General features: G+C 43.7%; 4 protein-coding genes across 4 annotated transcripts; 2 read left to right on the forward strand and 2 right to left on the reverse strand.

The window, feature by feature from the left end:
• The first annotated feature begins 1,803 nt into the window (after positions 1 to 1,803).
• Bfra_001200 (putative zinc knuckle domain protein) lies at positions 1,804 to 4,006 on the forward strand. Its single transcript, XM_037331638.1, has 7 exons — positions 1,804 to 1,905; positions 2,077 to 2,154; positions 2,532 to 2,600; positions 2,654 to 2,712; positions 2,771 to 2,887; positions 2,948 to 3,154; positions 3,212 to 4,006. The coding sequence occupies exons 2-7, from the start codon at positions 2,100 to 2,102 to the stop codon at positions 3,335 to 3,337; spliced, it is 633 nt and encodes a 210-aa protein (XP_037195792.1). The 5' UTR covers positions 1,804 to 1,905; positions 2,077 to 2,099; the 3' UTR covers positions 3,338 to 4,006.
• Positions 4,007 to 5,387: 1,381 nt separating this feature from the next.
• On the reverse strand, positions 5,388 to 7,746 carry Bfra_001201 (putative major facilitator superfamily protein; the record flags this gene model as incomplete). The annotated part of the gene is made up of 4 exons (XM_037331639.1): positions 5,388 to 6,155; positions 6,240 to 6,723; positions 6,774 to 7,274; positions 7,352 to 7,746. The coding sequence occupies 4 exons, from the start codon at positions 7,744 to 7,746 to the stop codon at positions 5,388 to 5,390; spliced, it is 2,148 nt and encodes a 715-aa protein (XP_037195793.1).
• Positions 7,747 to 9,848: 2,102 nt separating this feature from the next.
• Bfra_001202 (uncharacterized protein) lies at positions 9,849 to 10,859 on the reverse strand (the record flags this gene model as incomplete). Its single annotated transcript, XM_037331640.1, has 2 exons — positions 9,849 to 10,621; positions 10,697 to 10,859. 2 exons carry the CDS (start codon positions 10,857 to 10,859, stop codon positions 9,849 to 9,851), a joined length of 936 nt encoding a protein of 311 aa, XP_037195794.1.
• A 1,760-nt stretch (positions 10,860 to 12,619) lies between these two features.
• Bfra_001203 (uncharacterized protein) lies at positions 12,620 to 14,158 on the forward strand (the record flags this gene model as incomplete). Its single annotated transcript, XM_037331641.1, has 1 exon — positions 12,620 to 14,158. One exon carries the CDS (start codon positions 12,620 to 12,622, stop codon positions 14,156 to 14,158), a length of 1,539 nt encoding a protein of 512 aa, XP_037195795.1.
• Positions 14,159 to 15,070: the final 912 nt, after the last annotated feature.

Genomic DNA, 15,070 nt, shown 5'->3' on the forward strand with positions numbered 1-15,070 from the left:
CGTACCGTCGGAACAATCCCTTATTGCTCTTCGTTGGTGAAAGGAGATACTAGGTAATACATCTGCCCCGCCACAACACTTGAGCACCGTTTTACTTCCAAATTCGAAGGATTAGGACAAAATATTGAATGTCCCGTCAAATAATCTCCTACTGACGTTTACACTCGCATCTCTCGGGCGCCGATTCCGTGAAAATCTTATGATGTACAACGAGAAGATTGTCAACCGCTTGCATCGTGTACTACCTAAGTATATTCAATGTGTAACCCCCTCAATTGTCGTTATCAAGAATGGGATTACCGAAGTTTCGGGGAACCTATCAAAAGAATCCGGTTGTGTGAAAGATTACGATCTGTTGTAATCCGTAACCCCAGATGTATCTACCCGTCATGATGATCAGGGGTCCTTTTTAATGTATGTGTGTGTATATCTGTACCTAGGGAACACGAGTGAATGATGGTGAAGAAATAATTCCTATGGTAACATATGAGTATGTACCCAGGCAATAGGGGAGAATTGATTTTTGGTTGTCTGTATTTGAGACATGTCAATGGGTTGTAGACATTAGATAGTTGGACCAAGAGACAATTTAGATAGGTAGTTAGACCTGGAGTAGTGATATGTTACAGTGCATCATGTTGATCCAATTGATGAATCTCATTAGAAAGCATCCATGGATGTTTCCAATATTGAATAACAGTGTATGTTGTTGTGCTGTTGGTAAAGTGTGTATCTGAATGGGCTGTTATGAAGACATCACCAATTCTTTGATTCCATGTAGGTGGGCTGGCGCGGCAGGTAGGTACCGGTATCCAGGCTCGCTAGGTGCTTATCCGTACGGGAGGGAAAGTTTACCCTGAGAGCCCCGGCCCGAGATGAAATGGATGGACCCTTAGATGATTGAGGTTAGAGCGGGAGAGAGAGAGACAGGCAAAAGGAGCCACGGGTAGGGAGAGGGAGGGAGAGGGAAGGAGAGGGAAGGAGAGGGAGGGAGAGGGAAGGAGAGAGGAGAGAGAAGGAGAGACAGAAGGAGAAGAATGAAATACAGGAAACTTTGTAGGTGTGATGATTTACATAACTACATACATACATACATACATATTTAGGTACATACTAGTCACATACTGCATACCGAACACTCTGGATAAATCATGAAAAGTACCTAGGCAGATGTACCTCCAATGTAAGTAACATTGACCGCTATTCTACAATTCACCAAGTACTTCACAAAACACATCGGAAGCCCTATTCATTACTTCCGTATTCCATACAATATACGTAGCTTAGATATCACATATTATATATATTATATATTATATGTTATATATTGCATATTGCATATTGCATATTGCATATTACATATTACACATTACATACATAATAACCCCTCCCTGCTCTGCCCCCCTCTTTCTCTTCCTCTTCCCTCTTCCCTCTTCCCTCTTCCTTCTCAGCCCCTCGATTCAAATTCATGACTAGAGCCATTCTGATTGGTTGAATCTAGCTTCAATCTATTTCACCCCAAACTCTACTAGAACGCTGGGAATCTTGCCGGACCTGTTATTTGGTTACAATATGGCACCTTCCCCATTAAAAATACATTAAAAATATACATCCCTAGGTAATCAGTAACGCCACATCTGCGCACAATTAGAAGAAAAACCTTACAACCGAGAAAAAAAATAAACCAGGCTAAGAGAGAATTAAGTAAAGAGCTTGGATATAATTCAAATTCGGTACTTTCCCCAAACCCTTCACATACAAAAGATTTCATCCTCTTTCAAGAAACTTCTCAGTCACAAGAAAATTCTCTTCAACTTAACAAGATATTTCAACAAGAGACTTTGTTAATTCAACTTCTCTATCATCTCTCTCAAGACAACCTCAATCAATTCTACCAACAAATCTGTAAGTTGTTTTTGCCTGTCGCATTGTTTTTTTGTCCTCCTCCTTAACCCCACTTCAACCCACTTCGAACTTGAAATCCCTTCAAAACTTTCTACTCTATCAGCCCATCAAAGCTTCACTTGTTTACCTTGACGGATTGAAAATACTAACCAGGGACTCAATTCATCACAGAAACCTCACACTCTCCAATCATAATGGATTCTTTCGGAGCTCAACAAGGCGGTGCCCCAAACCGTGGATGCTTTACCTGTGAGTTGGGATCAGATTCTTTACCTTTACCCTTCATTCCTTACATCGAAACGTCCATTTTTCCAAACAAGTTCGACCTTGCAGTCCATCAAGTCATGAGGAGAACCAAAAGGATCACCGCGGAGGAGGAACCATTGCTCAAGATACTATTTGGATTTCATCATCTGCTGGGAAACTGGTGGTTGAAGTTTGGAACATTGGATCAAAACACAATTCTCTCGAACGAAAACTCTGCATCAACACTTCTGCACAACAAACAATACATTCAACACTCTACTTCAAATCAATCATCTTCTAGCATCTTCGGGACATCACACCAATATCATACGAATATCATTTAATTGCATTCTGGAATTCAAGCTGATTGTAAATTATAGGCGGAACTGAAGGTCACCAAGCCCGTGAATGCCCAAGCCGTGGACCACCAAAGTGCTACAACTGCGACAGTAAGATATTATCCTGCAATCAACAACTTGACATCACATTAACATATCTTCAGACCCAGGTCATTTGAGCCGTGATTGCCCAGAGGGACCAAAGGAGAAGGTCTGCTACAGAGTAAGTCTCGACTTTTTCCAATAAATCGATTCATCAAAGTTATTAACAATCTCTTTAGTGCGGTACTTCCGGACACATCTCCAAGGACTGCTCCAACCCACCAACTGAGGGTGCTGGACGTGGTGGTGGATACGGCGGCGGATATGGAGGTGGTGGTGGTCAACAGTGCTACAAAGTAAGATTAAGATGTATCACCCTCACCATATGATCTCTGTCTAACTCGATTGGTTTACAGTGCTCCAAGATCGGCCACATCGCCCGTAACTGCCCAGAGGCTGGTGGCTATGGTGGAAACCAAGGTTACGGAGGTAACCAAGGTGGATACGGTGGTGGATTCGGTGGTGGTGCCCGTCAAGGAAGCCAAACCTGCTTCTCATGTGGCGGTTACGGACATCTTTCCCGTGACTGCACCCAAGGTCAAAAGTGCTACAACTGTGGTGAAGTAAGTTTTCTTCTACACACACCTCTCATCCAAACAGTATACTAACAAAACCTCCAGGTTGGTCACTTGTCCCGTGACTGCAGCCAAGAGACTTCTGAGGCTCGTCGATGCTACGAGTGCAAGCAAGAGGGTCACGAGAAGCTTGACTGCCCTTTGAGAAAGAAGGCTTTCGGCCAAGAATAAATTTAAGTGCTTGATGCACGGCACATGATTACCTCGAGGTCGACTATTCTACACATTCACGGTTAGGAATTATGACGAAACGACAAAACCTTAAGGATTTTTTCGAAGACTAGTAATTTCGTTCAAGGATTACGGGAACAGATAACCTCTTTGTATAATTGTACCGACTTTTTGCGACTTCGGAAAAAATTGTCGCCTTTCATTTTCTATTTCCTTTTGAAAAGTAAAATACCTATTCCTCTTTTGGAGTCTTATGCTGCGTTGCTTCCATATCTGAGTTTAGAGTTTGGCCCTTGCTTTTCCAACTTTCTATCGGCACGGATGGATTCACAAAAGTCATATCACTCAAGATTTTGCGTTTTTCCTTATTTAATTTATTTTGCGAAGGATGAAGTTTCGAGGATAATCGATGCTAGATTCCCCATGAAATTTCCATGATGTAAAGGAAAGAAAGGAGATTTATGGATTGCTGGAGCATATGATTCATGAGGCTACGACTTGAGTTATGGAGATTGGTATCGATGGATAAAGATATCTGGTGGGCACTGTCAAGGGACACTGGAGAAGAATGCATGCGAGCGGTCGGATAAAGTAAAGTGAAGTGCTTGAGATCAAGATCAAGAACAAGAATAAGATTAAGAAATGAAGTCAAGATATTTGAAGAGCGTATTTGATTGTTTTTAGTGATGTTGTGATGACAATGTGAAGGATGTTTGGTGAAGAGTATCAATATGAGTGCGAAGGAACATTGAAAGCCAAGGAATGATGAGGATAGGGGGGTACTTGATGGAGAGGAGGAGGATGGAAGAGGGAGGAAGCGGAATATTCCTTTCGCTATCTTCTGAAATCTGCGATGCTGATCGAGGAGTGGTGTTGGATTTGGGCTCAAGAGTCTGTGTGTAAAGAAAGCTACCTCTGGCCTAGGACAGACAACAGGATTAACCTATTGAGACGGGTAAGTCTCGATCAAATGTCTTTGTATTTTGGGATACTGGGTATGATCATGAGCGGAAGGAAGCGGGGAGGGATAGTATCGCAGCAGTGAGTGCGTTGGTTCGTTTTCGGTATGTATGTATGTATTGTTATTGATGGATGGATGGATAGTGTGGTGTGTGTGTATTTATGTGTGTGTGTTTATGTGTTTATGTGTTTATGTGTTTATGTGTTTATATAAATAGATATGAAGCTAGAGCTAGCATGGGATAGGATGAGATAGGAGATCAATGTATTGCTGGGTATGCTTATGCTGACGTCGCGTACTGCACTGGTGAGTTTAGGTCTCAACTCTCGAGGGGAAGTTGAGGAGAAGGGGGGGATCAGAGTTGATCGGTTGAGGTGCAGTTGAGGTGCGGTTTGGGCAAAGGGGGGTGGGGAAGGGGGATGTATTTGGATGCTGATGGAGAAGGTCAAAGGTAAAAGGTAGAAGGTAGTAGGTGGGTGATAGTAGATAGTAGATTCATATCAAATCTCTGTGTCTGGGGCGTTAGAAAGGTGGTGGAATATTTCCATTCATCTGGAGGTAATCATTAGAGACGCAATGAAATGGCGTGGTGGTGGAGTGAAAGGCGTGGAGTCTGGATTTGAGAATGAAATGAATAGTTTTGGTTTTGGTTTCGGTTTTAGTTTTGGTCTTGTCTCGAGTGTTGCGTGTAAAACATCCCATTGTATTTTCTCTAATTTTTCTCTAACTATCTACTCTCCGAACTTGCAATACACATCTCTCCCGCTATCTACTGTATCGTGTCGTACCGTCGTATCTATAATTAGTATAATGTCTTTTTATGATTCGTCTCTCCATCAGTTTCTTTCATCGTACCGTGTTATCCCAAACCCGTATTTGCGCCCGCTCGATCGTTCCTTTGTTCCATGTAAACCGTAAGCGAAGATGTTGATGCAATAGGCAATTGTCGAAAGCAAGCAGGGGAGCAAACAAGCGAAAAAGCAAGTAAGCATGCATCTCCAAACCGCAAAACTCCATGCGCAAAATCAAGCTGGGTATCCCCGCATCATGCACCCGCCCCATCATCAACAACCCCTCGCAAGCAACTCCCTAGACAGTAAATCTCCTCTCATCCTTAATCTCCAACTCCATAGCTCTCGTACCCTTGCCTCTTCCACCCTCCTTAACACAATCCCTACCCGCCTCACCAATCTCCTGCCACGCACCCTCTTCATCCTTGATCTTTCTCTCTTCCTTACACTTCTTGCATATCTCAAAGATGTCTCCACTGCTACTCTCCCAGTGACATTGACTACCTCTACGGTTTCTCCAAAAACCTGCTCTTGGTCTATTTTCCCAGCTCCATCGAGGGAGACGAAGAAGACCTTGAGCGATATCATTCATAGTCATAGATCTTGGAAGTGCAGGATCATAGCGTTGAGCATTATTGATTTCGGCACGATGTCCGCGGTAAACTCGTTCGTCGGTGTTGAGGGGATTCTCGCGATGGAGATTGAGTTGTCGGAGTAACGTGTCATAGTGTGATTGAGATGAAGGATGGTTGACAATCATACCGTCGTTGTTTTCTGATCTCAAGGTTGTTGGGCGAGGAGGTGTAAATGTGTCATCTTTGGCGCGGGTTTGGATTCGCATAAACGGAATACATGCGAGTCCGATACTGGCAAATATGATGGCGCAGATATAGACACGTCGATAAGGGATAGTTGGGTCTTCGATAATTGCTTCTTTTGAAGTGGCGGTGTTGAAGACGGCGGATGTAATGGCTAGACCAATGGTTATGGAGAGTCTGTAAGCTGTTTGAATAATCCCGACACCGAGGGATGCTTGGGTTGGCATTTGCTTATTTGCGTAGAGCTGCTTTTGTCAGAGATGGATGGGTCGATACCAGGAGAGAGGAAGAAAAAAAGTAATGGAAAGGAAAAGGTAGGAAAGAAAACTTACATTCGCGACGATGAATTGAAAATCCGCACCAATGACTGTAATGACAAGCGCTGGAAATAGAAATAACCAATATGATGTATCTTCCTTGATGAACAGCAGTAAACTTGCCCCCGCGAGATACATTAAAGATCCAATGCCCATCACAATGGTTCCATGCACCTTTTGAATAAGCCATTGTCCCAAGAAGCTCCAAAATACTCCTGCCACTGCTTGAGGCAACATACGAGCAGCAATTTGTAATGGCATGTAATGTTGTACATCTTGCATGTATAATGCGATCCAGAATTCGTTTGTGATGAATGACATGTATCCGAATCCCATACAGATTACACAAAGACTAAAGTTGCCGTTGCGCCAAACCGAGAGATCGAGAAGGGGATTTTCGTAAAAGTATTCCCAGGCAATAAAACCGAGAATGAAGAATATACCAAATATAAGTAAAAGAACGACGTGTACTGATAGCCAACCACTTTGAGGTCCTTCTCTGTGAAGTCATTAGCATAAGTGCAGGATTGGATGTGATTAATCACTTACGTCAGTCCTGCTGATATCAAAGCGACAGCCAAAACAATGAATATAGAACCAGCATAATCGAATCTTCGAATCGCATCTGATCTGTTACCCACTCTTGTAATCACCGGCACCGTCCAAAAAGCAAGTATAACCAAAAGAAAAAAGAAGATAGCCATGACGACAAAACTCGCTCTCCATCCATAATATTTTACGGCGAGACCGGATGAAACACTTCCTAAAATGAAGCCGACGGGATTACCAGTTCCAAGAGCACCACATGCCAGGTTTCTTCGACGACCTTCTGGATAAGCGGCGAAGAGGATACCGAGAGCTGGTGGAGCAATTACTGCTGTGCACATTCCAAGAAGACCACAGACGACGATTAGTTCGTATGGACCGGGACTCCAGGCGGCGACGAGAGCGAAGGCACTCATAAATAGCAATCCGATAAGTAATTGAATCTTACGACCCATTTCATCCGCTACTTTACCGAAGAAGAGCATAAATGAACCACTGCCAAGTCTAATTGATTGTTAGCATCCTACTGCTTGATCCACGTTTGTGAGAGTGGACTGTATAGATATGGATGGGAGAATTACCCAACTGCAGCTGCAATCCAGGTTACTTGAGGAGCAGAGGCTTTTAGTCCTTGGCCAATCGTGTTGGTCATGATGAGTACGACACCCTGGATGATGGTTGTGGAGGACGAAGCCAGCATAACCGTAAAGACGAAAGCCCATTCTTGAGCCCAGTTTGAGAAGCAGGAGGGTCGGGAGTTTGTGTCGTGGTCGGTCATGATTTGCAATCTGCTTGGTTCGAGGTTACATTCTTTGATTGTAGAATCGCAGACTGAAGAGGTCACGTTGGGATAATAGGCGTTGGCAGGTGGTCCACGACGTATTCGTCCTGGAGGATGATAGATTGTGGGCGGAAGGACATCAACATGAGCAGGAAGCTCCGCGACACTCTTTTCAATATCAAGAGAGCCTGCCATCTTTGTGAGTATTTTAAAGGTGTCGTACTTGCCTCTTAGTGTGATCGAACTTTATGCGGCAAAGCGGAAAGGCCAAATTAAAAGGATTGAGAAGTTCTTGCCTGTATGTCCTTTGTACCGGCGTGCATCGACGATTGCAGAAAGACAGATTTGTAAAAATTGAATTGGTGGAAGAAGTCGGATACCTAAATAGTGAAATCTGCGAGAATTTGATAAAGTGATTGTTGAGGATCTTGATCCACCCCTGGAAGGTAAAGCAGGTTAGTTTTGTATCTCGGGATCAAGAGAAGAGCGAAACCGGCAAATGATTTTATTCGAGGGGGTCATATGAGACGAGGAATTTCCGCTGAAACTTTCGGATGCGGAAACACGATTTCAACACGGCCAATGACTTTGTTGATGTACTGGTAATGATCTCTAAGGTGCGCTGATGGTAATTTTGCGTTTAAGATGTTCGAGGATTATAATTAATGATAAGAAATCTGGGAAAGGCCTCCCTACGATTCCTATCTTGTTTGTTGTTGAATAGTAACTGGGGATTTCTCTTCCTTAATACTTGGAGCATGAAATGCTTGGTAAAAATTGCACATTGGTTCACAACCAATCCCCCTCTATCCGATCACAGATGTACCTGGCAGCTGACTTAATAGGAGAGATGTTAATGGAGTTAACAATACGAATTCACTCTATTCTCCGACGTCGCTGCACAAGTTCCATAAGTTTCATATGACAAGTTGAAGTCTGAAACAGGTCGGAATATCTCGAACATGGAATTCACTCGGAAGAAGAGTAGTAGATCAGAGATGGCAAGAGCACTCTAAGTTCACTAACGTAGAGTTTACGAGTGATTATGTTGTTGAAGGAAAGTTCTACCCCGCAGTTGATGTGAAACTCTGACAGTTCGACAAGTGGGCTTTTGATGGGAAGTATTGTATGGTTAAATTCCGTAACGGAACGACGCAAGCCGCCAACCACAATTATGAACGGTTTAGGTAAGTCGATGTCACCTTTCAGTATTTTCAATATCAGAGCGAGGTGATTCAAATAAGACCTACGACCTCCCTCTGTGCGAATAGAAGTGCGCATGCGCGATTGTGAATTAATGTAGTGATTCACCGCAGTCATTCCTTTTTACCACAATGACTTGGACAACAATGAGAGAAGAGTACTTCAATGACAGCAAGCGCTGGAAAGAAATTTATACTCCACATTGTCAGATTATCAAGGGTAATTGCTCCGGATCAAACATCACTTGAGATTTTGGTCATTTCTTATAATGGCCACTTGAAGGTAAGATGTCGTCCTACATAGATATCGATGACACTCGGTTCCAACAGCAGAGAATCATTCCATTTTCCATTTTCCAGCTTCGAGATGTATTTGGCATTTATTTTTGTCACAACAATTTCAGAGCCGTGCCTTTACTCAGGAACAATCAAATGAGGCTGAACTCTCAATGTTTGGTCCTTCAACTCGAGGGACTTGTCATTGGTATGTGCCATCATGTGTGCGCGGAATCAAGGACTAGCAAACACTGGTTCTAGCTCTCGAATCATCCATTGCATATCAAAGGCCATATATTCATGAGGCAATTTAAGGCAAGATATCCTTCGAAAGTGCGTTATGATACACGGTGGTTTCTGGAGTGAAATGGAGTCACAATGCTTTTGTTATGCTAATTCTGTCTAAAGTTGTTCAATTGTCGGTGATTCTTCGGATCGGGATTTGAAGAAGGGCTCTCCGACGCTAGTAAACATGGTCTCACCTCTCTGAATTCAGAACCACTTGAGACCCCTTCCTGTCATATATTCGACAGTCCATTTTTCAAGGTTCCTTTGAGAAAACTTCACCAATATGTTGTGAGCAAAGTTTACTCCCCATTCGATGTGTTCTGACGAATATTTGTGTGCGAACTACCATGGTACGCATGTTAAACCCCAGCTTACCATGCCCGTTTCCACTGGTTCATCAAGCTTAATCGATCACTACATCCAGTGAAAATAATTAAAGAAAGCTTGATTATTCCTCATCGGTGCTACACTTCTATAAACTTCTCTCAAACCCTGGCTACAATAATTTCATACAAACAAATCTCCTTGAACTCAGACAGCCGAAACAATCTCCTCGACAATTGTGTCTTCTCTGATATCCAAATTCGCCAACATGTAGTCATAATCCTCCTCATCCTCATCTTCATCTTCGTCGCCATGGAACTCTCTCACTTGCTTAGGGTTTCCAAATTGAGCTTGCTCATCCCACATTGTCGCATTACGTGGCAAGACAACAAAAGCTCGCTGTCCTATCACAGCACCGCCGGGGATATCCAGCTCTAAACCTGAGCTTGTACGATATACAGGCGCACCAGGAAGTCTCTTGCCAAGGCCATTGCGTCTCTTGATCTTCATCTTCATCTTCTGACCTGCGTCTGGATCATTGTCCGTTCCATCTTCAGCCGAGTCGCCATTATTCGCTGTACCACCGGGACCAATGACCTCGTTATCGTCATCAGCATCACATTCTTCTGAGTTACAGTACCCAATATCCCCAGAATTAGAAAATTTGGCCGTGAATGTACACTTTCCACCATTGTTACCCGTGCAGTAACTGCTCTTGTAAAAAGCGCTGATGATTCCGCCTTGCTTACGATTCTGAGCGGCCGGCACACAACGGTTGAGTCGTGTTGTAGCACCATTGCTAGGAACTGACGACGCGAATGGATATTCATCGCATTGAAATCCAGAAGCGTGGCCCTTTTTGACTGAACAGCGATTACCACCTGAAGCAATGCAACCGGCAGCTTTACGGCGGTTACGCTTTGTGGACGAGTCAGGTTTGTCGTATTGCAAACTTTCGCCTATTCCGGCGCAGAAAGCTCCTGTGATTAACAGTGTCAACTAGGGAATTCATGGAAAGGGAAGGGTTAAATAACAAGAGAAAAGAGTATAGTTACCATAACACATGTTAGTGCATATCTCGTCCAAGCCGTCATTGCACACAAAGATCATAAGATCATCGGGGTCCGCGCGAACTTCGAGATTTGTATCAGGGGTGCCAATGGCAGATGTTACCGCGGCAAGGGCAAGGAATGAAGCAATTAGGCTAACATTCTTCATGATGATGGATAGTTTCCGAAGAAAGAGAAGTGCGGATACTAAGGTATTGTGTTTGTTGTATCTGGGTGTTTGTTGGGTGAAGCTGTAGGATAATGTTTTCGGACTGGACTTGACACAAGCGACGACAGCACATCTTTATAGATTTGCTGTGCCAATATCTGAGTCGTGCTTAGACCAAAATTCTATATTAATACTTGGGCAATCGTCGCTATGTTCATCGCCTCCACAACATCCGTCATCTCTCTGTGCCTTGCTGTCGTAAGATGATTCAATCCTTCGCACTTAGACCGAAGGTTGCAGCGTCAAGATATCTCAAGTGATGCGAATTAAACGAATGATCACCGGGTTCTTGACATGATACACACGAGTGCGAGGTTTTAGCTAAAATGGAGCATGGTGAGTTTGACGAAATGGTTTTCGCAAGTTGTTGATCAGATCGAGTACGGTTTCGGGTGGGTAGCATCAAGTGTTATTGCAAAGCTGACAAGTTTAATTGCCGGCAAAGGGAACAATCTAAGCTATGCTTGCCACGGGCGTCGGTGTCAACGTCTCTGCTACTGTTGAACTTCCCTGTGCCTGGACTATCCGAAGGATGCAGGCACAAAAAGTGATGGTTGAGGTATACATGCGTTACTATCACCTTGAATACCAAAAGAAGCTGAGGCTCATAAGCATAACCCATTTGACAAAACATAGGCTACATTCTTACAATAGTCTTCCTTCCTCGGCTTGTGGAACAGTTAAGAACAGGGGCACGCCAATTTGGATCGGCTCAAATGTTCGAGAGATTCGGTACAGACTAAAACCGACAAATCTTACAGAACAAGAACTGGAAAGATCGTGCAACCTTCGTACAGACTCAATTTTCCCCATGAATTATGACCTCATGACTACCATCATCTTTAGCCCCCGCTTCTCAGGATTTGCAAGGCTGTGGTACACTTTTTTTAGTAGACATAATATATTGGCTCGGAATATTCCAGGTACGCTGTAGTGCATAAAATCTGGGGTGCTTCAGCCATGTTCTCATGCTGTAAATATCGAAGATCTTTACTCTTGCTGTTAAACAGTCATCTTATGCTTCTATAAATGGCACGCAAGTAATCGAGATCGCATTCACTTGCAGAGCCCAAAGGATTGCCATCAGCACTTTTTGCTGCATATATCTGGAGCTGAAAGGCATATTATATTTCACGACGATCAAAAAATACTGGGGGTCATCACGTAAGTGACTGCTGACGGTATGAGTCCTAATACTTTGCGGAGAATTGAAACAAGTAGTAAATGACGACATTATATTACACTTTGATAACTCACATCATATCAATTTGCCGAAGTGTGTTTTAGAGACATGCTACCGCCAATCGCTATCGTCTTATTATTCGGGGGCTCAATTGAAGAGCCCTTGACGTTGGGGCGTAAAACATGCCTGTCGTGCCGCAAAGGATTCGAAATATTACGCTGACTGGTTCAATTGACGTCAGTGGTGGCACAAGTGAAGCGATCGCTTATGTAATTGGAATGTTTACCTGTGTGGGTAGGACGACTACATACTCTGACACATTTGCTATGAAAGTAGTTGCAGTACATCGAAGATAAACAAAACTTCAAGCAGTTTTCACCTTACACCATTGCCTCCTTACCTTTTTCCAAGCTATCAAGCCAATTCTACCTGTTTATTTAACAATTTCTTGTAGTAAATACTACTCCAAACCTCAAACAATCACCGTTGCCGCCATTCAATCAGAATTTAAATCACCATGTCTAATGAGCCAGATCTTTCGCTACCATCAACGGCGCCGTCAATGGCACGTTATCGTGAGCACACACTTAATTTACCTCCAACAGCCCTGTATACTCTCGTCGATTTGACCGATGCAGAATTTGAAGACTGTCAACGCGAGTGCGAAAGTAGGTGCGTCGAACGTGAGAGTGATCGGGGTACTTCCGTTCGTCTCGCTCCGCAATCGCGATTCGTCGGCCAGCCTTTGCGTGCTGTATTTGATTATCACATCGATTTGGTAGCGCAAAACATCTTTGAGCCTTTTTACTTTATCGCCGTTGTCGAAAAAGAATGGAGAAGCAAAGGAGTCATACTAGTCACACTGGACAAGATGGATGCCGACGACTCTAATTGTAATGTTGATTCCTTTCGTACCAAAGCTGCCGATTCCGGCTTAAATATCGCAAACCTACAAATTGCGAATATGGGTTGGGACGAATTGAAAGATTTCACTGGGCTTCGTTCCGACGAAGGAAACGACGAAGACGATAAATTCGACAAAAATGAGAACGACGATGATGTTGATAATAATGACGGTCCACCAGCACCAATCAAAAATATTCCTCTAGGCTACTACATTCCCATTTATATCCACTCAAGTTTGTCTGAAGAAGATGTTGTTGCCAAGCTAGAGCCAGGGTTCAAACACAAGTCGCCAGAGGACTTGGCCTGCCGCGTTCAAGCCAAACTCACACCTCCATTCTCCACCTCTAGCCCAACATCTACTCGGGATCTCATCCAACAGGCCGCTATCCTCCATCCGCAGCGCTGTTCGAAGAACAGATGGCTGCACAAAACTCACGTTCTGGTCATCGACACGGCAAACCCTGATGAAAACGGCATGCTGATGGTTAAATTACCATCGTGGGACGGAAGCCACTTAGAAACGACAGGAAACAAAGAATCGCGCGGCATCGGGAAAGGAACATTTACTACCCCTCCGCACATCCGCATTCCGTATTCCTGCAACGATGGTCTTCAGACACGTTTCCTAATCTTGGCTAATGGTGATGCTGATTGGCCATCGGAAAGTGTGCGCGAGCAGGCAGTCTTTATTGCCTTCCAGTACAACACACATGGAAAAGAGCTTGGCTTTTGTGCTGAATCAATTGATTCTGAAGCCGCAAAGCGGAGTCCTGGAGAGGAGAGATTGGTTTATGCGCCTCAAGTGATCAAGCGGCCAGGTCATGGCTTGGAGCAGATCAAATGGAGTTATGATGAGGCTGTGAAACGATTTCCTTGGTTTTGTCGTGAAAAGCGGTTCGTTGAGGGTCTTGATAAGACGTTTTTCATTTGTATAGATGGTGATGAAGTGACTAAGACGGGGTTGTTGCTTGTCCGTAGAAAATGGGATGGAAACTTGTGGGACCGAACTCGAGATGAACTACTCGATTTGCCTATCGATGATGTCAAGACTGTGAGGGTTCCAATCAAAGAGGCACTTGCTATACTAGAAAAAGGGAAGAAGGGTGAAACAGATGGGATGAGTGATGGCTTGAAGGATTTCTTCTTGTAAACGCCTCCAAGTGAGCGTGCATACTCCTGAAACGAGATCAAATAAGTAACTTGACAAGGGAATGGGGCCGCGATGATGATAAAATGATAAAAACGCTCGTTCATTGGACTATTTAAGTGGTTGCCATCCAGTTTGATTTTCACTGAGACATTCATCGTGTACTAGGCAGTCATACCCGGCACAGTTGGTGTATGCGGGGTTAGTAGCACGGCCAACGATCTTGCATCACAACATGTTACAACTGTTCCCTCGGAAGCAATCTGGTTCATTGTTCTCATATTAATACATTTTATATCTTGATAAAATGTAATCATAAACCATCAAATAAGTTGAGGCCTAGACTCTTACCGTTTCAACCCCATTCCCGAGGGCTGAACCTCATGCGACGCAATTGTGACAAATTCCCAACATCATACCTTGTTTGTGCTCTTTCTTGGGTCCGATCGCTTTTAGTTACACCATTAAGCCTCACCGACCATGCTCTTCCTCTCTTGAACCTATTTCGTTTACACAGTCTTCCACCTAATCCGCAAAACCCATGTCCATGCTGCAGTGCAGGATTGATTTGTCAAATCTATTTTATTATCGTTTAAACCAGATTGCCGCAAAATAATCGACGCGCTTTTCCAAAAAATTGGCGAAAGGTAAGTCAAAATGGGACTGTGTAGTCTGCGAGAAACAATGGGCGTGCTGCAGAAAGGGCCTCCAATAAATCCCCATCTACGTTGCGTGGAAGACGGAATCCTGATTTTGTTTGCTACTCTTGTATCCCCACCTCCGATTCTCATTTTGATATTATCTTTGTTGTATCTCTAGGGATTAAATGTGTCACAAGACAGCGTTTGGCACCTCATCGGAGTGTCTTTCGATTGATTTGGGACTCGTCTGATGTTACATCCCATGTCCGATGCC

The sequence above is a fragment of the Botrytis fragariae genome, assembly GCF_013461495.1.
Source record: "Botrytis fragariae strain BVB16 chromosome Unknown tig00000006, whole genome shotgun sequence".
NCBI classification, from domain to species: Eukaryota; Fungi; Ascomycota; class Leotiomycetes; order Helotiales; family Sclerotiniaceae; genus Botrytis; species Botrytis fragariae.

Excerpts from the sequence above, each read along its gene's own strand:
- Bfra_001200 (XM_037331638.1), top strand. The coding sequence starts at position 2,100 with ATGGATTCTTTCGGAGCTCAACAAGGCGGTGCCCCAAACCGTGGATGC. Across the intron at positions 2,601-2,653 it reads AAAGTGCTACAACTGCGACA|ACCCAGGTCATTTGAGCCGT; the intron begins GTAAGATATTAT and ends ACATATCTTCAG. Across the intron at positions 3,155-3,211 it reads AGTGCTACAACTGTGGTGAA|GTTGGTCACTTGTCCCGTGA; the intron begins GTAAGTTTTCTT and ends CAAAACCTCCAG.